This window comes from Fundulus heteroclitus, chromosome 20 (assembly GCF_011125445.2).
Source record: "Fundulus heteroclitus isolate FHET01 chromosome 20, MU-UCD_Fhet_4.1, whole genome shotgun sequence".
Taxonomy (NCBI): Eukaryota; Metazoa; Chordata; class Actinopteri; order Cyprinodontiformes; family Fundulidae; genus Fundulus; species Fundulus heteroclitus.
In genome coordinates this window covers 44638372-44661517 of record NC_046380.1, presented here as the reverse complement: position 1 = coordinate 44661517, position 23146 = coordinate 44638372, and the positions used below count along the sequence as shown (strand labels likewise).

Below are 23146 nucleotides of genomic sequence, written 5' to 3'. Positions count from 1 at the left end.
GTAGGCTCGCCGCCACCATTTTGTAAATTTTTCCAAGAAAAATAAAATCTGTGCTTCTTACTAAGCTAAACTGGGTTAATGCTTTGCCGCTTGCACTAATGAGCTATCGCTTGCTATTGCACCGAAGCACACATTTAACCCTGCTTGAAATGCTAACAGGCAGACTAATGCCAGTGCCTGAATGGAGGCTCCCATTTAAAGGCCCGCCAATTGAACAGCTGCCAACAGAGTTGAAAGCATATATGGATCAACTAACCGCTATCCACAGAGCTATCTATCTGCAGAAAAAAAAAACAGAGGTTCCTATCCTGAGTCGGTGGTGAAGAGACCGGTGGAACCAGGAGACTTGGTATACGTGAAGGTGTTCCGACGACAATGGAACGGGTCGAGATGGGATGGACCCTTTGAGGTCAAAAGAGTGACTACAACTGCCGTTCAATTAGATGGGAATGATACGTGGTATCATTTGACTCATTGAACTAATGTTCACACCAGACACACTGTGAAGCCAGACATTGGAAAAAGAGTGTGAACAGACAGTTTGCAGCAATGAGACTGGTATTAATGACATTTCACCTGTGGATGTTGGCAGAAGTGGTGGACCTAACAACAGCGAGGGCGGAGATGAACTCTCACAGCCTGAAGCCAGCACCACAGCAACAGCCAACCTCAGTCCAACCACGAGTGGAGAGAGCCACGAGTAATGTGGGTTGGGTTCAGTTTTTTTACATTTTAAGGACGACGGTTTTGAAGTACAAACAAAAACAGAATCTCATTGGGATCCCGAGGACAGTTACAAATATGACTTAACTAACAATAAAGAATCCAGGAAAGGCAAATGCCTGCTCAGGAAATGCCGTTTGTTGTTAGCAATTTGAAAAATGCAAAACCTACTGTGATTCGACCTAAGAATGTTGCAACTGAACCTCCAACAACTGTTATAAGTCAAACAAATCCGCAGACAGTAATGTTAAAAACAGTTAAACCCACAAAAGCAGCAGTTTCAAATACAATTAAATACCCAAAGGTAGTTTTAAATTCTACTAAACCCTCACTAATAACATTAATTACAACAGTAATGCCTAATACAAGTAAACACCAGATTCCAAACCATACTACAATAGCACCTCCTCTGGTCGAGGTAGCATCAGACCAGGATAAAAACCTAATATTGGAATTAACAGAACCAGATTCAACGCAGTATGGGTGCTCTAAACAGGAAGGATGCAGGTTTATAGGTTTATATAAATTCTATAAAACAAAAATTTAATTAATTAATGACAGTCAGACTGTGTAGTCTCAGCCCCCCTTCCCCTGCTGCTCTCCTCTCCTCTCTGCTCTTTGCTCTCAGAGCTCTGCAGTCCTTGGCTTGCTGCCAATCATGTGATTTAGGGGTGAAGAGGCACAGTCAGCATCGTATAACAAACAACTTAACTACTTTCCAACTTTTTGGATAGCCGCTAAGTTCAATAATATTCACACTTTCATTATCTACACTATTAACTCAAGTACATGTTACCTTAAATATACCATAAGTCTGATGATCATACTGTAGATCCTTAGAACATTATTCTCACATCATACATACACATCTTTCAACTTTGTCTTTTGTTTTTGTTTTTTTCCAAAAAAATACTCCTGATCATGACGATAATGATTCTTTTTCATAAGTTAAATAATTTAGATCCACAGTTTGACTCTGTCAACTCAGTATTCCTAAAAAATTAGAATAATCCGAGACAGAATCTTAAAGGCAATTTGCCAACCTCAACTTCAGTCTGGACTTTTGTGAATACTGAGAAACCAGGCAACGTGGACAGCTAAAAAGCTTATGACCCATGTTCATTGCACTGATTTCATGTAGACAATATACCCAAAACAACACTTAGACAAACACACAAGATTTAGACATCACTTGGACAGACAACCACAACATCTAGACAACACTTAGACAAATATACACAAACCTCTGTATGTTACATGTAATCTTTGCCGGCAATTTCTCTACTGGTTAGTATAGTAAAAGATTGTATGTTCCTATAAGTTGCTAGTCAGCCGTTATCTTAATGCGTGTGTGTGTGTGTGTGTGTGTGCCTGCTTACACACAGCAAGTTTACGCTGCATTATGAAAGAAGCAACTGTTAATGCTTAAAGCCAAACGTGCAATATTAATAGCTTATCACATGCATTTCACATCTTCACACAACTATTCATCACACGTCTCATCACGGCCAACTCAACATCCATTCAAAATAGGCCTACACACACACTCAAAAACACCGACTAATCCATTCAACCCAAATGACGACAGTAGGGCTATTGATGGGTTTATGTTCTGCAGAACAGACCACGTTTAGTTGGGTCCCGACGTCGCAGGCGGGTGGCGAACCCAGCTGGATCCCCACGTAGCAGGCTGAGGATGAACCCACCTGGGTTTCCGCATCACGGGCTGGCGGCGGATAACCTGACAAAAGCCAGCTGTATGTTGCTCCGCCTAGCTCCACTCACATACATCTGGGACACCGCCATAGGAATTGCCTTTACTGAAGGCTGGGCCTTATCAAAAATTCTTGCATATGATTGGATAAGCCACTTGTTTCTCATCTTTATCGACGTGCTATTTCAACCACTCACACCGAAGCTAACCCGTGACGCTGATGATAGCGACGCAGGAAAAAAAAAATAATAATGTGTTTGCGGCTCTAGTGGCACGCGTTTTATTGACAGTGAGCTGACAGGAAGAGGGGGGAAGACAGGCGGCAAAGCGCCGCGGGTCGGAGTCGATTCCGGGCCAACCGCGTTGAGGACTAAAGGCCTCCTAACATAGTTAGCGCTAACCGCTCCGGGGCGCGTCCGCGTCTGCGCGTCCACTGCAGACGCGGACGCGCCCCGGAAAACAAAACTTGCCAAATCCGGTCGGGAGAAAGGCGAAAACATCGTTTCCACCAACAAAAGCCTTCAGAGGCGTTCTCTGATGTTCTTTTAATGAAACAATATTAGGTAGATTGGACAACACGGAAGAAATAGCAGCATCAATGTTAACGCTTGCTTCCTCAACGAGCCGCCATTGCTATCAAAACAGTCTCCATCATGGTCGCGTCTCCACTACGTCACATCTATGAAATGCCAGCCCTGCGTCCTGATTGGCCAGACCATAAAATTGGTTGGAGAAATCACTTTCTACTGGCGGTGTCCCAGATGTATGTGAGTGGGGCTAGGCGGAGCAACATACAGCTGGCTTTTGTCAGGTTAGGCGGCGGACCCTCCTGGATCTCCTTGTCGCCGGCTGGCGGCAACGATGATGTTTGTTGATGAAGTGTTGATGAAGTGTCCTATCAAAGCAGGATACGGGCTTATAAGCTGCAGTTACTGCTGTGTGAAAATTAACTAATCAGGGCTAAAAGCACGTTTACCATAACTTTCAGTAAAGATAACAAATTATAGAACATGTGATACAAGTAAATTTGTCCTTCACCAGATGAACATAAGTTGATCACAAAACCATCAATTCAACAAACGACGATTATTTGGACACATTTAAGACATATCAGAATATATTTTTTCTACAGAAAGCTTTGTAAAATAGCTGTGTAAAAATGTGTAAGTTATTAGCCTTATATCTGCTTGGTGAAACACGTAGCCTACAGTCAACTATTCTTCTGACTGTTCACAGAGGAATGTTAAGAAATAGAAACAAATCAAAACATACTAAATAGGAAACCTTGTAACTTACATTATAGAAAATGATACTTGCCTAATATGTTCTCTGTCAGGATGCAGCTTATAGGCTGCATGCTGAGCCTCTCTCCCTCTCTCTCGTTCCTGCGCAGCCTGATCGGTTTCACCTGGCAGACTGCAATTAACCCGCAACTGCTTCCACCTGGTTCCACCCTTATTTAAACGTACCTCTTTCTGCTCTCGTCGCCGGCCCGTAGTGTTCACTCCAGCTCAGTCTCGGTCACTCTCCAGTTCTGCTACTCAGTTCCACGCTCTCCAGTTTCACAACTCTGGTCCTCGCTCTCAAGTCCTACAGCTCAGTTCCACGCTCTCCAGTTCTGCTACTCAGTTCCACGCTCTCCAGTTCCGCAACTCTGGTCCTCGCTCTCAAGTCCTGCAACTCTGTTACACGCTCTCAAGTCCTGCAACTCTGTTCCACGCTCTCAAGTCCTGCACTCAGCTCCACGCTCTCAAGTTCTGCAACAGTTCCACGCTCTCCGGTCCCGCAGCTACTTCACGGTCTCAAGTCCTACGCTCCAGAGTCTCCTCCCGGTCAGTCTCCCTGCGCTCCTCCTGTCAGCCAGCTTCCGCACCCTTCATCTCCGTCCATAAAGACTCTGGTTCTTCTCGTCATTTACCCTTCACTCTGTACAATAAAACTCACTTCAAGAACAAGCTCTGTGCGTGCGTGCTGTGTCCGGGTTCATCCAAAGACAAATCATGACAATTACGGGCCGGCCAAAGGATGAACCCGAGCACGCACAGAGCTAGGTGCGGAAGCTGGCAGGATCTGCTCCGCCTCAGTAATGTCTCCATGGGTGCCTTCGCCGCTGAGCTCCGCTGGAGGGATCGTTCTCCGCGGAGCCCGCCTCCGAGGCAGCCCAGCGTCTCAGTTCCTGTCTGCGTGTTCAACTTCCTGTCCGTGTCTCAAGATCCCCGCTCTCGACTTCCTGTCCGTGTCTCAAGTTCCCACCTTAGATCTTTAGTTTCCTAGTTTAGTTTTATTTTTTCCAGATTTATTTTCCAGATTCTCGTTTTTTAGTTAGACATCCAATTCTCTAGTTTCAGTTGTTGTTTTTGAGTTATTTTGGCCCCGAGGTTTTGAGTTACTCAACATTCTTTGGTTTTACAGTTTTTCCTGTGTTCCTTTAGAGTTCTTAGTTTGGTTTGTTGTTTTGCTTTCTGATCATTTATATAGGTTTAACCTTAGTTTGGTTTATCTAGGAATTTTGTGTTTCGGAGTTTTTTCCCGTTCTCTTAAAAAGTATTTGAGTTTCTGTTTTGCTTTGGGTTTATTTTCAGTTCGGTTTAATTGTTCTAGGTTTCCCTTTAGGCTTTCGAATTTTGGTTCTGAATTTTAGTTTTCACCTTAGATTTCCTGTTTTTCTCGTGTTCCTATTTCTAGCTGTAGTTATCTAGTTTTTCATCAGTTTAGTTGAACCTGCCCTTGTCTCCTTGTTTTGCTTGGTTTTATAGTTTAGCTCTAGGTTTCGGTCCCCCTCCTAGTTTTCTGGTTTGTTTGGGTTTTCCTGTCTAGCCCCTGTAGTTCCTCTCGAGTCCTGTCTTAGTCTTGTAGCCTCTGTCTTAGTCTTGTAGCCTCCGTCTTAGTCTTGTAGCCTCCGTCTTAGTCTTGTAGCCTCCGTCTTAGTCTAGTAGTCCCTGTCTTAGTGTAGTAGCCCATTGTAATCCCTGGCCTAGTCCTCCTGTCTTGTCTTCCTCTGTGTTTAGGCGCTGCCAGAGCCCTCCGGCGCTTCTAGTCACCGGCTGAGCCCTCTGGTGCGCCAGCCTGTTGCTGCCCAGCGCATGCAAGCCGCCGCCAGAGCCCTCCGGCGCTCCCATGTCGCCGGCTGAGCCTCTGGCGCGCTCGGCCAGTTGCGGCTCGGCGCATTCCCTGTTCCTTGGCGTGTTAGGACGCCCTCCGTTCGTGTTTCCTGGCGTGTTAGGACGCCCTCCGTTCGTGTTTCCCGGTGTGTTAGGACGCCCTCCGTTCGTGTTTTCTGGCGTGTTTGGACGCCCCCGTTCGTGTTCCGGCGTGTTATGACGCCCTCCGTTCTTGCTTCCCCTGACGTTCCCATACGCCAGTTCTTTCCCCAGGCGTTACCAGACACCAGTTGTGCTCCAGCGATTCTATACGCTGTTGAGCCCTAGTGTTATGGTCCGCCTGTACCTTTCTCTGGCGTTCCCATACGCCAGTTCTTTCCCTGGCGTTTCCATACGCCCGTCCTCTTCCCTGGTTTATCTGTACGCTAGTTGTGCTCCACCGTTTCCGTACGCTGTTGAGCCCTAGCATATCAGTACGCCTGTACTTACCCCTTGGCGCTGCCGTGCGCCCGTTCTGCCTCGGCGTTTCCCTCACGCCCCGGCAATCTCTCCCTTGCCTCTCGCCGTTTACCACACGCCCCGGCAATTTCCTCCCTTGCGCCCCGGCATTTCCCTCACGCCTCGGCGACCCCTTCTCTTGCATCTCGGCGTTTACCTCACACCCCGGCAATCTCTTCTCTTGCGTCTCGGCGTTTACTTCACGCCCCGGCAATCCCTTCCCTTGTGCCCCGGCGTTACCCTCACGCCCCGGCGATCTCTTCCCTTGCGCCCCGGCGTTTCCCTCACGCCCCGGCGATCTCTTCTCTTGCGTCTTGGCGTTTACTTCACGCCCCGGCAATCCCTTCCCTTGTGCCCCGGCGTTACCCTCACGCCCCGGCGATCTCTTCCCTTGTGCCCCGGCGTTTCCCTCACGCCCCGGCGACCTCTTCCCTTGCACCCCGGCGTTTCCCTCACGCCCCGGTGGATTCCTGGCGTCTCATTTTTCTAGTAGTGCTCCAGCGTTTTCGTACACTGTTGAGCCCTAGTGTTTCAGTACGCCCGTTCCTTCCCTTTGGCGTTTCCATACGCCCGTTCCTCCCCTTTGGCGTTTCCATACGCCCGTTCCTTCCCTTTGGCGTTTCCATACGCCCGTTCCTTCCCTTTTGGCGCTGTGTTGCGCCCGTTCCTTCCCTTTGGCGTTTCCATACGCCCGTTCCTCCCCTTTGGCGTTTCCATACGCCCGTTCCTCCCCTTTGGCGTTTCCATACGCCCGTTCCTTCCCTTTTGGCGCTGTGTTGCGCCCGTTCCTTCCCTTTGGTGCTGTGTTGCGCCCGTTCCTTCCCTTTGGCGCTGTGTTGCGCCCGTTCCTTCCCTTTGGCGCTGTGTTGCGCCCGTTCCTTCCCTTTGGCGCTGTCAAGCGCTCGCTCTTTCCCCCGGCACTGTCAAGCGCTCGCTCTTTCCCTGATGTGCCGTGCCCTGGTTGTGCTCTAGCTCCTTGGTTCCCCAGTGTTCTCTAGCTCCTTGGTTCCCCAGTGTTCTCTGGCCCCTTTGGTTCCCCGTGTTCTCTGGCCCCTTTGGTTCCCCGTGTTCTCTGGCCCCTTTGATTCCCCGTGTTTGCTGGCTCCTTGGTCCCTCAGTGTTCGGTTTCGACTCTTGCCCGCCTTCCTGGGCCCCCTCCACCCGCCCAGCGTGGAGATTCTGGGCCGTCCGGTGTCCGGCCTTGGGGGGGGGGGGGGGTACTGTCAGGATGCAGCTTATAGGCTGCATGCTGAGCCTCTCTCCCTCTCTCTCGTTCCTGCGCAGCCTGATCGGTTTCACCTGGCAGACTGCAATTAACCCGCAACTGCTTCCACCTGGTTCCACCCTTATTTAAACGTACCTCTTTCTGCTCTCGTCGCCGGCCCGTAGTGTTCACTCCAGCTCAGTCTCGGTCACTCTCCAGTTCTGCTACTCAGTTCCATGCTCTCCAGTTTCACAACTCTGGTCCTCGCTCTCAAGTCCTACAGCTCAGTTCCACGCTCTCCAGTTCTGCTACTCAGTTCCACGCTCTCCAGTTCCGCAACTCTGGTCCTCGCTCTCAAGTCTTGCAACTCTGGTCCTCGCTCTCAAGTCCTGCAACTCTGGTCCTCGCTCTCAAGTCCTGCAACTCTGGTCCTCGCTCTCAAGTCCTGCAACTCTGTTCCACGCTCTCAAGTCCTGCAACTCTGTTCCACGCTCTCAAGTCCTGCAACTCTGTTCCACGCTCTCAAGTCCTGCACTCAGCTCCACGCTCTCAAGTTCTGCAACAGTTCCACGCTCTCCGGTCCCGCAGCTGCTTCACGGTCTCAAGTCCTCCGCTCCAGAGTCTCCTCCCGGTCAGTCTCCCTGCGCTCCTCCTGTCAGCCAGCTTCCGCACCCTTCATCTCCGTCCATAAAGACTCTGGTTCTTCTCGTCATTTACCCTTCACTCTGTACAATAAAACTCACTTCAAGAACAAGCTCTGTGCGTGCGTGCTGTGTTCGGGTTCATCCAAAGACAAATCATGACATTCTCTAGATTAGGCTAGTCTTCACCAAAGTACTCTTACAGCACCAGTAGCCTGCTTATTTTTACAGGTGAGCATGGATGTAAGCTCGCAAAAAGAGGTAAAGCTCAATTGCTTCTTCTGGAGCAGCAGGTAGGTGTAGATTGTTTTCTGCCATAGCAAGGCAACAAATGTCAACAGTCTTATCACATGGACGCGGGCATCTTGGCAGGCATTCCTCTCTACAAGCCTGTATTTGTTGATGGACTACTGGTCTAAGGTAGTTTGCAGTGCCAAACAGGTGGGGAAAGCTGTAAAAAAAATCAGTGGTTGTCCACTTGAGGACACAGCCTTCCTGCTGAGATGAGTTCTGTGGCAGTTCTACAGATGAGCAACTTGCTGCAGTTCCCTCTATAAAAAAGTTCAATTAATATTTACAGGGATAATTCTGTGTATATTTTACAAATGTGTACAGTCCTATGCAAAATGCATTCTAAAGCTCTGCTGAACCTTATATAAGATTTAAATGGAGAAAGCTGCTGTATTTCAAAACCTACAGCATTTTTGATAGAACGTGTTGTAATTTTTCTACTATCTTAAGTGTAAAGTATTAAAAAATGTGAATACGGTTATTTAGATTGTGTAACGATATGCTAAACAGTAATTAGAAAAGCACAGTTCATTATGGTACCATTTATTGCTAAAAAAAAGAAAATGTGTATACATTTTTTGTGATGCTGTGCCTTAAATTGTTACTGTGAAGGAGCGATACTTAAACAGATCTCTAGGTGGTGTAGCACAACTGATTCACGCAGTCGAGCAGAACGCAAGTTTAAATTTTCTGCGTCTTTGTTCCTACATAGACAGATACAGGCTTTAAGAATTGAATTAAGAGGTGTAACAAAGAAGACTTTTATAGCTCCTTTAAAGTCTAATTTCAGTTTTAGATTAGGTTAATTTAGGACTGCATTTGTGCAAATAAGGACAGTGGATTTTGTCAATATTAGACAACATTGGAATTCTGTCAGAAATATTAACAGTAGGCTGAGCTATGGAAAGATGTGATTGTAAAAGTATCCAATAGTATCCAAGTATCCAATAGCTATACTGCAGTGCGCAGTGACTATTATTACTTTACTATAAGAAGTGAATAATGGTTAACAATGAATTTATTACCCACTCAACCACTCAAAGTATTATCTTAATTCAACCAAAATGCAGAAAGACGCTTACCTGACTCCGCCAGATAGATTTGCTCCGCATATCCATCTGGAAACCTTCCGTTGAAGTAACTTTGGGAAGGGGCGAAAATACTGGTTAGCTGATTGGCCTATGTTGGTGATAGACGGGCCAAATGAACCAATCAGATTCGTCGTCGCTCTGTTACGAGCGACGACGAAAACACAACCACAAGCCAAGCTACTCTTGCTGCTGCAGGTAAAGGCTCGTTAGCTCAGCAAAGAAATACTCTGTAATTCCCATAAAACTTGCTCGATAGCCACGCTAACGCTAGTTTCATCTGCTGAAGCCGCCATGTTGTTTAGACTGAACTGACGCGCTTCCCGTTGCGTCACACCTCAACCCGCCTCAAAGCCAACGCTGATTGGACGTTCGTTTGGTGAACGGCTCCAAATTTTCTTTAACGGAGAGTAGCCAGACTGATCTGCGAGTGAAACCTTGAAAGCTCGCGAGATCAGGATGGTCTCACGAGGCTAGAAAGACGCAGGCTACCTACCTCAATAATTTCCAGACAGGACTGTATTAGATTTTCTTTCAAGGAAATCTTCCGAGGAATGGTCCTGGCCTTTTAAATCTTGAAAGACGTTCATCCAATATTGTGTTTTCTTAGAAATCCCCACCACTGTTCAATCCTTTGGTTATGATTACTTGAGCCAGTAATGTAGCATCTCTCAAAAAACTGGTCTTCATGATTACTTCTTAAAAACATCTACATCTGTTCCACTGAAGTTCTCTGTACCCAGGTCTGACCTGATACACGTTGGAGTTCCGCTCCTGTTTTCCATTTCATCAATGAAGTACCCAGCTAAAACCCTGCTATAATCTGCAGCTAAAAAAGTTTGGGAACCGCTGATCTACAGACAGTGCTCAAGCACCACCTAGTGGTGAAAGATCACTTATTGCTCCTTTCATTCAATATTATAGAGTTGCATTAGATTATTGGGTTTTGTTATTTCAATTTAAAGGGGCAATATCTATGCAGGGCTAAAGGGGACAATATTAACTAAAACATATATCATGAAATAAATAAACATACCATGAAATAATGACATGTAAAATGAAATGTAGAGGGAAATCAATAAATGCACCACTTAATGTACCATTAAATCATGAAATGTACCAATATATAAATAAACGTGCTGTGAAGTGTTCCACTGAATAATTAAATGAACAATTTCTTTATTTAATACATTATTAAACAATGAAATTGACCAAAAAATTATGAAATGTAAATATTGGCGACAGTCAAACAAACTCTGCGTCGCCGAGCGGCTGAATAGGGGAATTCTTGTTGACGCGCTCGCTATTCAAAACTTCAGTCCAAGCTGCGGTTAAGATCCTTTTATTGTTGTTATCTTCAAAACACCAGTTGCAATGAAGCAAAAAAATGAATCCACAGGTTCAAGCCGTGATCAAAGGCAAAAAGTACAAAAGGCATCCAACGCTTAAAGCGGTCAGTGAAAAGTAGACATCCCCCATCACCCACTCACTGACAACTCCCCAGGTGAGCAAAACAGGTGATCTTACAATCACTGCTGACACCACGTGATCAATACCACACCCATCCACCACAGTAAAATTAAATGCGCTAATAAATAAGTAAATACACCTTTTAAATTATGACAAATATATAATTGTAGTTTTTGTTAATTAAATTAATTTAAATATATATTTAATTATTTCATTCTGTCTTTATTTATTTCATAGCATCGCACAGCAGACCCATCATGAAATAATTGACCCATGAAATGAATTGGGTGGGATTAGGGAGACCCTGATGCTGCTTCACACTGAGCAACACTGAGAGGTCAATATTTTTGCTGTAAAGAGCAGAAATAACTTCAATAACGTGTTGCTATTTATTTACCACACACTGGTCGAGCAACTCCAGCCTCTATATCCCTTGTTTGGTCTGCAACAAAAATTTCATGAGAGAGCTTGCTGTGGTCCAGCATGGGGGGATGCTGTGATTGACAGGATCACCATTAGCCATGCCCACTGGTTCTCTCAAGAACGCTTTAACAATATTTCAGCAATTTAAAGATAAAATATTGACCTCGGAGTCAATATTCAATCAAAGAGAAGTTATCTTATCTCGCTCATTATGAAGCAACCAATCAGGTGTCAGGTTCTCCCTAATCCTGCCCACTGAGTTTGATGGGTGAAGTTGACGGTTTAAATGATTTCATGATGAGTCTGCTGCACAAACCCTTGAAGTAAATTAATACAAAGTAAAAAAAAGTATATTCAAATAAATTTGTTCAACAAACTTAGATTTAATTAATATAATTTAAAAGGCATGTTTGATTATTTAATGGTATTTTATGTATTCATTTATTATTATTATTATTTTCCCAGTGTCCTGTCTAGCAATGTGGCAATAAGAATTGATGTCTCAATGCCAAATAGAGGTCGACACATTTTACTTTCCCAAGTGGGGCAATCAGCTTTTGCCATAGGGCTGCGCTTGATTTATGCATGTCAGTACTTTTATTGTGATTCCTGCGGGGAGTATTTCAAATTATGTGAACTCATTCACACCTTCACACCCTAGTGCCCCACTCACTTGTTATGCTATAATTACGCCATGATGAATAGTTGATCTCAGATTGAATTCTGAACATGTAGTATGGAGGGGGGTAACATGAGCTGCAACATGAGACCCTCACAGCTTGGACGGCCCTTCCTCTCACCAGGGGTCATGCTGCTACAACAACTTCCTCCCACAGACACAGACTCCCTCTTCAGCTCTTCACTTCTGCAGACGTCTTCAGCTCTACAGCAGCTCTCTCAGAGCAGACAAAGAAGGCCTGGACCATGAGGGCCTGGTCGGCCCTGACCGACACACAAGCCTGCAGCTGAGGGAAGGTGCCTACACAAGCCATGCTTGACCCAGGGTCTGCTGAACTGACCTGCTGCTTCAATGGAATGACCAAGGGGAAGCAGAGGACCTGACTGAATCCGGATAAACAACACACTGGGACAGATCTAAGTTTCACTCTGACTGCTGCACAAACCAGCCGCAAAGTACAGATCACCGAAACAGCTTTGTTCATTGTTGTCACCTGTTGCAGGAAAGCAGACGCGAGACGGTGGATGCCTCACCTCACCAGACAAGCTGAACGATCCGACTATTGAAGGGCCTCTGACCCCGACCACGCTGTTAGCTCATGCTGCAGGGCTAAACGCAAGCCTGTCAAGAAGAAACCAACGGATCTCCCTGCTATTATGTCCTTCCTGGAACGGCCAAAGTGGACAAAGCTCACACATGAGGCACCAACAGATTGGGCAGCGAGCTGAGGGTGAAGTTAAAAGGTTTATTGGGAAATGTCTTGTAAACCGTCCGTTGTACACATGGTGCTTTAGAACAAAGGGCTAACGAAATAGCTCACGCTAGCCTTCCGTTTATGGTACTGATTTGAGTGTATTTTATGGTTTTAACAGGAAGGTTATCTCCCACTCATTATGACTAAAAATAAAGCTAAAGCCTTTATTTGTTAGTGCCGAACGCCCACTAGCCAAACTGCTATTAGCCTTGCTAACATCCGGTTTCGGACATTTCAAATAGGGTGACCAGACGTCCCCGATTTCCGGGGACTGTCCCCGTTTTGGACCACCTGTCCCCGGCTAAAGCTGTCCCCGGAAATGTCCCCGGTTTTACCGAGGAGGAATAAGTGTTGCGGTAACTGGGTGCGCTGCGCGCACCACTAGATGGCGGTAATGATACTTTTGGATGTCAGATGCCATTAAAACACGAAGAGGCAGAAGAAGAAGAAGAAGAGCGCACCACTTTTAAAACAGAAGAAGAAGAAGTGGAAATTCGTTGTTACAAGGGGAGCTGCCCTGTGTCATGGTAAGTATTTGGATCGGGCTGATCCTGTGATAAATGTTTGGTTTTTGTCCAGGTTAAAAATTATCAATAAAAAGTAAGACAAGACCACGAGTTGCTGCTCACATCAGTAAAAGACACTTGGATAAAATGTAACAGAATAATTGAAAACTCCTTGTAAGGCGCTATGGTACGCTGGTTCTCCAGGGACCAACAAGAGTTCTTCTAAAGATGTTTTAGAACTGATTGGTGACCTTTACTTTATATTTCAGATAGTTGGAAGTAGAGTTATTACTAGATGTTTTGCTGATTTATGAGCATAGACTTCCAGTCTTAGGTTTAGCTTTTCTACTGCTCACTTTGGATATATGAAAGCTCCTCATGAAAAAATAGGAGTCAGTAACAGGAGAACTCAATGAGAAAAGATCTACATGATCTGAGAATGATGGAAGAGATAACCACCTGTTTAATGTCCATTCATTATGTTGTTTTTGCTTGTAGCTCCTAATATTGTGGTAAATAGATTTGTAGTATTTAATTAGATAATATAATAATAAAAATAATAATTGGAAGTTTTCATGTTGTACATTCTAATGTTTTTGGAACTGATTTTAATTATATAATGTCTGTTTTAGAATAATGTAAGATTGATACAAGAGGAGAGAGGAAGAGGATAGGAAGTCAGAAAGGAGATTAAATGGGTGGAGGAAAATAGGAACACTGATGGAAAGAACACTTGATGAGAAGAGATAAAATTTTACTTGGAATATTATTAAAGTTCAAGCGATAAAGCGTTGACATGATTTAAGTGATAAACTAATGTATTAGATAATGTAGTGTGTTTAGTATGCTATGTAAAACAGAGTGACTCAGGTTTGAGTTGAGAAGCCTAATTGTCTGAGGATATAACCTCTTTCTGAGTTTCTGCACTGAACATGAGTTCCACTGCACTTTCCTTGCTGTGGCAGAACTAAGAGGCAGATTAGTTGTATTTTTTATTGTGTCTTAAAAATGTCAGTTCTGCACATAATACATTCTCTTCTCCTCTTATTTTATCCAGACCTCTGGATACCGTGGCTGATGGCTCTTCAGACACAGAAGGCCTTGAAGAAACCGGAGATGATCTCATGTTATCTGACTCACTGACCGGAGTTAACTCACCTTATAGGAGCAAACAATATACTGGCACATCAACTACTACCATACACATAATGTAGTTATACACACTTTGTGTAAGTTTATACATGCTCATGCTGCACACTGATCCAAGGGGTCTCCAAGTCTGTGCCTTTGTTTCACCTCACATCACCAAAACCCATTTTCTTGTCCCAAACAGGCTCCATGCACAGCTCCACTTCTTCCTGAAGCTCAGCAGCTCCTGATTAATCCAGGTGTGTCTGACTTCAGTAACCAGCCAGACACACCTGGATTAATCAGCTTGTCCAGTAAAGAAAGAAAGGAAACAAAAGAGATGCTGAGGTTCAGAAAGTAGTGGAGCTGTGCTTATAGCCCATTATGGAAAGAAATTAATCTGCTTATTTGAGATGCACAGGCCCCTGATGTGGCCAGGTGACAGTAAGAAACATGTATCACCCTTTACCTGCGGGCTTGACCACTACTTCTTTTTTATGTTAATGCAGAAAACCTATTGCTCATAGGTATGTAGACATGAGCAGAATAAGTATTTGTTGCACTTTTTTAAAAGTTTGAGGAACTCTGTCTTCACAGAGAGCCACAGTCTAAATGTTTGTATTTACTGGTTTTTCTTTTCCTCATGTCACTCTCCCCTTAGGAGGTGGCAGAGCTCTTTGGGCCCCACAAAATTGAAAAACCCTGCTAACCACTCTGGACCCCTCCACACCCACTCCCAACCCAAAGACACAGTTCTAGTTTTCTATTAACACTATTTATGAATTTTATTCATCTTAGGATATACTAAAAGTGTGGAGAGGCACATTCCTGGCTTTTACACTTCATTTTTTGTTGTTTAAATATTAATAAATATGTAAAAATAAATGAAACCATTACTGTCCCCGTTTCCTAATTTCGTCTTGATGAGATGTATTGTTTTTTATGTACGAGCAAGAAATGTCCCCAGATTTGATTTCAGAAATCTGGTCACCTTAATTTCAAAAGGAGTTTGTTTTAAACCATGTTCTGCTCCGCCATCCTTCGATGAGGTTATGAACCTTATTTCCGCATCAATATGGTATATTAATGCCGGTTTTCAAGGCAATTTTGATAACTATAGACTTTAATCAGGTTAGCGACGATCGCTGCAGCGACTCCCAGCGCCCGGAGGTAGGATCGGTATTAATAAGATCAGCCGTCATAAGGTTAAGTGATTTTACTGAGCAAATCAGTCTTCAGAATATTATTTACTCAAAATAATGTTCTGGTTAACTTGGGCATTGCATTGTGAATGGGTTGAAACACATGCCAAATGTTTTTTAAGTCCATTCCATGCTTTTGGAATCAGATCTGCAGTGAACCAGGATTCACTGAAGTATTCTGATTGTGATCAACCACTCTTGTTTTGTCTTTTGTGTGTTTTGCATGAAAAAATAGTTCCTTAGCTTAGCTTCTTTTTATCTTCATTTTGCTTAGTAGTTTAGCTAAGTTTCACTAGCCTAGTAGAGAGGATTTGTTAATCGAAATATTGTGTTAATTCAGATAAACAGCATTACATAGTGATGTTCTCTGGATGTTCATTTTATTTCTGTTGTTTTATTTCTGTTAAAAGATCGCTAGTGCTCGAATTCATCCCTTTCAACCATTGTCTTAATATCAGCTTAAGAGCTGATCATCACCAGACAATACTTAACAGAAATAAATGTTATTTATGAAACATTAAATAACTTTAAACAGTGTATAATCGCACAACACACAGAGGACAACGGTGTACACACATTTACACATAACACTCACATCCAACAATCCCAAGTGGGGGGTGCACCACAATCCAGCGACCCAACTGCTCGTTCCCAATCCCCCATCCCGCACCCGGACCAGGCCCCCTAGGGTAGGGGGCCAACATGACCCGTACGGGCCACCCAACCAGAATGGTATAATGGTATTTTAAAATATTTCATTTTCCATATCATGATTTAATGGTACATTTAAGGCCCGTTTACACTACACTTTTTTAACCGAGCCGAGACCAGTCCGAGCTCGGTAACCGAGATAACTCTTGTGTGTAAATGGTCAGCAGACTGAACTGGACCACGCTAAACATAACCGGACCGCGCTAACTGCAGACCAGTTCCTGAGCAGGTCTCGGACTGTTTTTTTTTTTATCCCGGTTACCTGATAACGAAGAGCGCATGAGCAGACCGCGTCATCCCCTTACAGTCAGCTGACTGTCCACGGTTTTTCCGGCGTGTCTGGCTGCACGTCTGATTCACACTCTATTCAGACAAATTTCAGACATTCATAATAATACTAGCTTCCTTACCGTGCCACACAATTTCCAGTGATGATTCTGCTTAGCAGTGTGGTGAACCTTAGTGTCTGTTGTTGTTTCCTGCGTCTGTAAATCCTTATTAGACGTTCGTTTTTCTTATCCACGTCCCAAAAGCCAACTCTGTCTAACCATAACATCCTGAATGTTACGGGCGCCGCCATTTTGATTTGCTCGGTCCCGCCTTCAATCCCAGAGAGCAGCAGTACCGCAGATCGTCACTAGGAGGCGAAGAGAAACCAAGGAACCGGGATAGTGTGGTGTGTAAACGGTCGTCTCGGCTTGGTTAACTGATCCAAGCTCGGACTGGTCTCGGCTCGGCTCGGTTAAAAAAATGTAGTGTAAACGGCCCTTTAATTGTTTAATGATGTATTAAATAAACTGTACATTTAATTATTCATTGGAACGTTTAATGGTATATTTATTTCATTTCAATATTTAATTTTTTCATTTCATTATTTCATGGTGCTGGTGAAGATTCTCAGTCATCCAGGTCATGGTCATTCCAAAAAAAAAAGTAAAAAACAAAACAAACCAACTGGACTAGTTTTCCGTAGTTTGAAGACATTTCGCTTCCTATCCAGAAAGCTTTCTCAATTCAAAAAATCTGGAGTAATGTGGAGTATCAAGTTAAATACTACTGCCTAACAAAGGCCTATTAACATGCAAATTCAACAGAAACAGGTCCACTCCCTTAGTAATGGGCAGTAGGACTAGTTTTCTGTAGTTTGAAGACGTTTCTACATGCACAACTTTGGTGTCATTTCAACTTGTCACCAGAGGGGGCAAACTTCTGAAAAAACTCTGGAACTTATGCTATGCTCCTTTAATATATTTATGTTCCAGTTAATCAGCTAGGTTTAGTGGAGCTGGTTGTGGTTCATAGTTGCGATAGAGTTATGAGGCTTGTAAACATCCCAGTTTCTCCTTTAGATGTAACTGAGGTAATTGCATAGTTTCATATCCTGCAGGTATAATGAGTTACACTGAGAAAATGTTTTTATTCCTTTATTTCCAATGACATATACATTGACAGCTCTCCGTAGTGTTGTCAAGGGTATAAAGGTAGTTTCTTTTAGCTGGTATATGTTTGCAAATTATATTTCTTGTCCCATACGTCACTAAAACTATACATTTTTTCTGTGCTAATAGTACATATAGGTACCTGATTACACAAACAGTAGATGGATGGAAGAGGGAATTTAGAGTCTTTTCAATTGTTGGTGTCAGCTTTATTGTGTTTTACTACCATTGAAAGCTCAAGGCCAAACGCAGCACTTGCAGTTGTCCTCAAAGACCGATCCAGTTCCACAGAACCTCACGTGTGTGATGCCTGCAGCACACATGTAGAAACTGGTCCTGTCGTCTGGGTTGGGATACAGGCCATCAGGTTTACCATTGCAGAAGCCAGGTCCTGGAGCATGTGTAGTGGTGGTGGTGGTGGTGGTTGGAGATGTAGTGCTAGCGCCAGGTTTGGGGGTGGTGGTTGAGGGCAGTGGTGGAAGCTCTGAATAGACAAAAAAAATAAATACTACTAAATAACTTTCAAAGGTTAGCTCAACACTTAATTAATTAATTAGTGTCTCCCTTTTGTAAAAATAAAACAACAAAAATATTAATAACATTATCTTTCTAGTATTTGGTAGGGTTGACTAAATCATTGCCACCAGAAATCCACACTGGTAAGCAGCATTTGTGACTATTAAAGGAAACTCATGCCTTACCAATATTAAGAAGACTGCGAAGATGGGAAAGGAGAGGGTGGTTTCCTTCTCCACAGAATTTTCCAGCAAAGTCATCTAAATCAAGGGCCCATACAAAAGCACCGCCAAACTTCTGCTCCTGCAGGTAGCTGACCTATGATGAAAGCAATAAAGAGAAGCTGTTGGAATCACCACACACACACACACACACACACACACACACACACTAAATGTGTTGAGAGTATAGATTTGACACAAAAAGCCTTACATACCTTGATTTGGTAGCTTTCCTTGTTGTCGAATCCTACCCACTCATTATTTTTAGTCGCATAGGGAACTTTCTGGTCACTGATCCACTGGATGGGGGTGCCCTTCAGGAAGGTGCAGATCTAAATGATATAAAGAATTGTCAGGTATAGAGAGCTTTGTATTTTATACATACAATTTTCATGTTGTTTATGGACTATTTCATGCCAAATAACTATCCAAAAGGAGCTTTTTACTTCATAGTAAGACCAGAATCCAGCTTCGCGGGTGTATGGTCCAGCTGATGCGGGGCCACTAGCAGGGGCTCCAACACCTGTATCTGAAGAGGTTAGACGGAAGGTACGACCGTAGGCTGCAAATCCCATTCTCAGCTTCTCTGCTGGGGTGCCATTGTCTCTCCAGTACCTCATGGCATAGTCCTAAGAATTGAATGAAACAAAATGTGAAATACTGTAAAAGAAACAATCAATTCATTCATATTTTGCCAATGCCAAGCCCTTGCAGGGTCTCAGAAAAATTCCCCCTATCTCATGTGGTCAGTGGATGAGACGTGGGGTACACTTTGGACAGGTTTCCAGTCCTTCTCTGGGCAATACAGATTCACACAGAACAAACAACCTTGCACACACACAATTACACCTAAGGGTAAATTAAGGGACAGTTAACCTGACATACATATTTTAGGGTCATGGGAAGAACCAGGGTCTTTGCATGCACAAAATAAAATGCTGCAACACTAAAGTAGAAAAAAAACTTAAGCTTAACCTTATAATCTTTTCCAAGGGATACGTACAGTATTGAAATAGATGAGGTCACCAAAATCCTCAGATCCACGGTAAAGCGGACTGTTATGGCCAGTGAACTGCTCCCAAGTTCCATGGAAGTCATAGGTCATAACATTGATGAAATCTAGATCCCTAGGTAAAGACAATCCTTAGCCAAAATATTTTCACAACTCTTAGTTTTCCTGTGAGAAACAACTTGAAATAGTACCTACTTGGCAATTTCAGCAATCTCATATCCACCGTCAATGGTACCTTTTCCAGCAGACACTGCAGCAGTCAACATGAGCTGAGGTTTCCCGGTGGATTTAGCTTCTTCTGCATAGGCTGCAGCAAGTTCCTGCAATAATTACACCAAAGGTGTGAGTAAAGAGGAAAAATACAACAACAAAAACCTGGGGAAATTATTGTTGAAAAGAGATCTGAGCAAAAACGGTTTTCTACTCACTCTGCAGAGAAGAGTAAACCTTTGCTTATCTTCAGGGGGACTTCCACGAGCACCTGGATACTCCCAGTCCAGATCCAGTCCATCAAATCCATGAGTCCTCAGGAATTTGATTGAAGATTGGATAAACTTCTGACGGTTTTCTGGAGTGGAAACCATGATGGAAAACCTACAGAAAACAAGTTTTATTGACAAAACCACTTTTAGACAGAGTTTGACCTTTTAGTGTAGATCATGTAAGTATTTGTAATTTGTTGAACTGAAAACACACTTTATTGATATAGAAGATTTTAGTCAAATGGATTAGCTGAGAATCTAGTCAGAAAAGAGCAGCTAGCAGCTGAAAGTTATAAAATATGGCTCTCTCTACTTAGTTAAAACGTTACTCAACTTGAAATATTTCAAAAGTTTAGAGTTTCAAGATGTATTACTTGTGAGTCAGAAAGTCATCACTTACTGAGTTGAGCCAAAGTTCCAGCCACCAACAGCCAGCAGAGTCTTTAAATGAGGATTCCTGGGGTAGAAAACGTGTTATAAGAACATGTTATTGTCCCCCATGCAATTCTGATAACAAATAATTAGCACAGTATTGCTAAACACCTTTCAGTTTAAAACATTCTTTGTAGCTAACATCTGACAAGAGGATCCTTACAATATTGACTTACTTTGTTTTCAGGTCGTTGAAGGCCTTGTATAGGACATCATCATTCCATTCATAGGTAACCAGCTCATTGGCATGATTGATGATGGAGAAGGCATAGATAAGAGAGGTACACAGGAAGGGATCTACATTTTGTGGCAGGAATTTCCCATCACCAGGCCTGTACTGAGACCAGTTGGTGAAATAGCACTCCATTCTGTTGGTATGTGCTGTGAAGGAGCAATAGAATATTAAAGAATAATTCTATAATGTATTTTCTCCAAAATTCAACATGTAAATGATTATGGTTGATGAAAATGTATTGTAGCTTACCCAGCTGGAATAACACCAGACACAAGGCTTAGGTTAAAAAAACGGAGAGACAAATTAAATCAAACATTCAACAATTTAGACCTATGTATCTCAGAATGGTAGTTGAACAGTTTTTACGACAATACCTGTGAGCAATATGAGCTTTGCCATGTTGTATCTTTATTCAATAACTTCTTTAGATGACTAAGCAAAAAGAAAGCAGAGTTTTTAAATTAGTAACACAGGAAAGTCACTGCATGGATAGTCTGTGCTAAAAAATTAAAAGTTGTTCTTCCCCTTATCAACTCACCGTGGGACCAGATCAAACATCCAAAGAGTGGCAGCAAACTGTGGCCTTTTATATACTTGTGAAGAGAGAGCGAAAGTTGTACCAACCTCTCACAAACTAGGACCATAAATGTAATGATTATTAGAACATGTAACGATAAGATGGCACGATGCTACATATAGACAATAATTTACTTGGTCAGGGTCTTGGTGTAATTGAGATTTTGCAACAAAGTACATATTATCATATCATTGATCTGCCAAAATGACCTTTGAGCACTCTGCATCAGTAAAATATTGTTGCTGTTGTCAGGAGAACTTGTTAAAAGAATAGATAGGATCAAAATGACCTGGGTATTTTATCATTTAAACTCTTATTTAACAAATGAAACACCACTGCTGTATTCTTTATAGCTGTTTTAGTCTTAGTTATAATTCAGGCTTTTAGGCTTGTTGTTCTATAGCTAGAACAATAAACCTAATGTCCAATAAACAAAATTCTTAAGTTAACAGCAAAATAACAAATAAAACCCGATTCTCAAAAAGAAGAATAAACTGATGAAATATACAAAGATTATGATGTATTTCAGTTTACCATAACATTCTTAAATCAATGTTTTCATGGTTGTATTAACTAACTAAATTCTAGAACACACCCGGAAGCAAACAGGCAACCTCTATAAAACAACAACAATCTAAAAACATGCAGCAACATGAGATGGAAAATTAAATAATTTCAAAACTGTGATATGTTTCCATTTTGGTTTCTAAATTGATACATTTAATTACTATGTCTTTTTTATGGAACCCTTGCAATGAACATTGACCATTGTCCATCAAGATATTCTTCATCCTGCTGTTTATACTTCTGCCCTCAGGGATATTTAGCTGCAGTTCTGGCCAGCTTGGAGCACATAACAGCTGTGAAGTTCATATATTAAGAATTGTATAATGATTGATATAAACTTTAGACCAATGATACAATAAATATTATTTGTCTGAATAAGTAAACCAAGAATATTTAAATGTATATTTGCAGTTAGACTAATTACAATATTCAGTGCATTCCAAAGTGGAGCAACTAAGTATAATGTACTAAAGGAGAAGTACTCCCAATTTTAGACATATTTCTTCAAACAAAAACGTTTATCCATCCGCAATATACATTTTAACCATCTTTTAGGTGTTCTACTAATATGTCACAAAAAACAGCACTATATTTTTGCAATTGGTAAGGCACAAAAATTTGGACTTTTATAGATTTAGCTTAGTTAAAGTGCATTTATATTTCTGCCTTTTAATTACCAAGAAGTTTATTATATAAGTGTTTTGATGCTTATGTAACTGACTCCTTGCTTTGAACAGTTGTTCTTGCAAAGGTCTTCATGATGTGTCCAGGATTCAAACATCAGGGTAAATCTAATGTTTATCAGTTGAAGTCTTTATTACGGCTTAAGTGTCAACTTAAAACTGAGTACATACCATCTATGAACCAAGGTTAAACATAGCTACTGGAGCCAAAGTAAAGAGTTTTTAGAATTGTTTAAATTATGCGCCGACAAGGTTTTAATGCTATTTAGCACAAACCTATTGTCAGGACTCAGCTAGCAGAGCCGTGCAGTTTCTGCCGGCCCTGCCCTCTCTGCTTCCCTCCGCAGGTGTTTGCGGTTGACTGGTGGGCGGGGCACGCACACCTACGGTTGGTTCAGCAGCGTCGGGCCGCGCTATAAGAACTGCGCACGGACAGCAGGAGGATGCCAGAGTATTAACCTGAGTGGTATGCGAAAGGCCACTGTCTTCGACAGATCTCCAGTTTTTTACAAACTGATCCTTTCTCTGTGCTCTCCAGGTCTCACCTGATCGCCCCCCACGGCGGATCCCTCTCTAGAAGTCACCTGTGCCCGCTCAGTACGGTTCCTCGGATCCCTTCCCCGTGCCAAGTCTCCGAGCTGAAACCCCTTGGGACTCACCTGGTTCCTCCTGCTGCTCCTGGACCTCTGGATTCTCCGGCGCTGCTCGGATTCCGTTCAGCCTGCGCCCGCCGGTCACTGAGACACCTGCCACCAGCTCCATCAGGCAAGGCTGAGTCCGCCCCATCCTCCCCGGCCCGGTTTCCTGCGCCCAGTTGATAGGTTCCATCAACCCCTTTTGACGTTTCCC

General features: G+C 43.1%; 1 protein-coding gene across 1 annotated transcript; it reads right to left on the bottom strand.

Annotated features, from left to right (window-relative positions):
- Positions 1–17541: 17541 nt before the first annotated feature.
- LOC105923626 (acidic mammalian chitinase) lies at positions 17542–21448 on the bottom strand. The gene is made up of 12 exons (XM_012859602.3): positions 21009–21448; positions 20845–20902; positions 20720–20746; positions 20412–20616; positions 20204–20260; positions 19750–19915; positions 19517–19641; positions 19313–19436; positions 18756–18938; positions 18525–18641; positions 18274–18406; positions 17542–18056 (listed from the first exon to the last, which is right to left on the bottom strand). The coding sequence occupies exons 2-12, from the start codon at positions 20867–20869 to the stop codon at positions 17809–17811; spliced, it is 1410 nt and encodes a 469-aa protein (XP_012715056.2). The 5' UTR covers positions 20870–20902; positions 21009–21448; the 3' UTR covers positions 17542–17808.
- Positions 21449–23146: the final 1698 nt, after the last annotated feature.

Bases quoted from the DNA above. Each gene is read 5' to 3' on its own strand.
- LOC105923626 (XM_012859602.3), bottom strand. From the start codon at position 20,869: ATGGCAAAGCTCATATTGCTCACAG. The intron at 19,916-20,203 runs GTAAGTGATGAC...TGTTTTCTGTAG, and splicing joins TGGAACTTTGGCTCAACTCA to GTTTTCCATCATGGTTTCCA. The intron at 19,642-19,749 runs GTGAGTAGAAAA...TAATTATTGCAG, and splicing joins GGTTTACTCTTCTCTGCAGA to GAACTTGCTGCAGCCTATGC.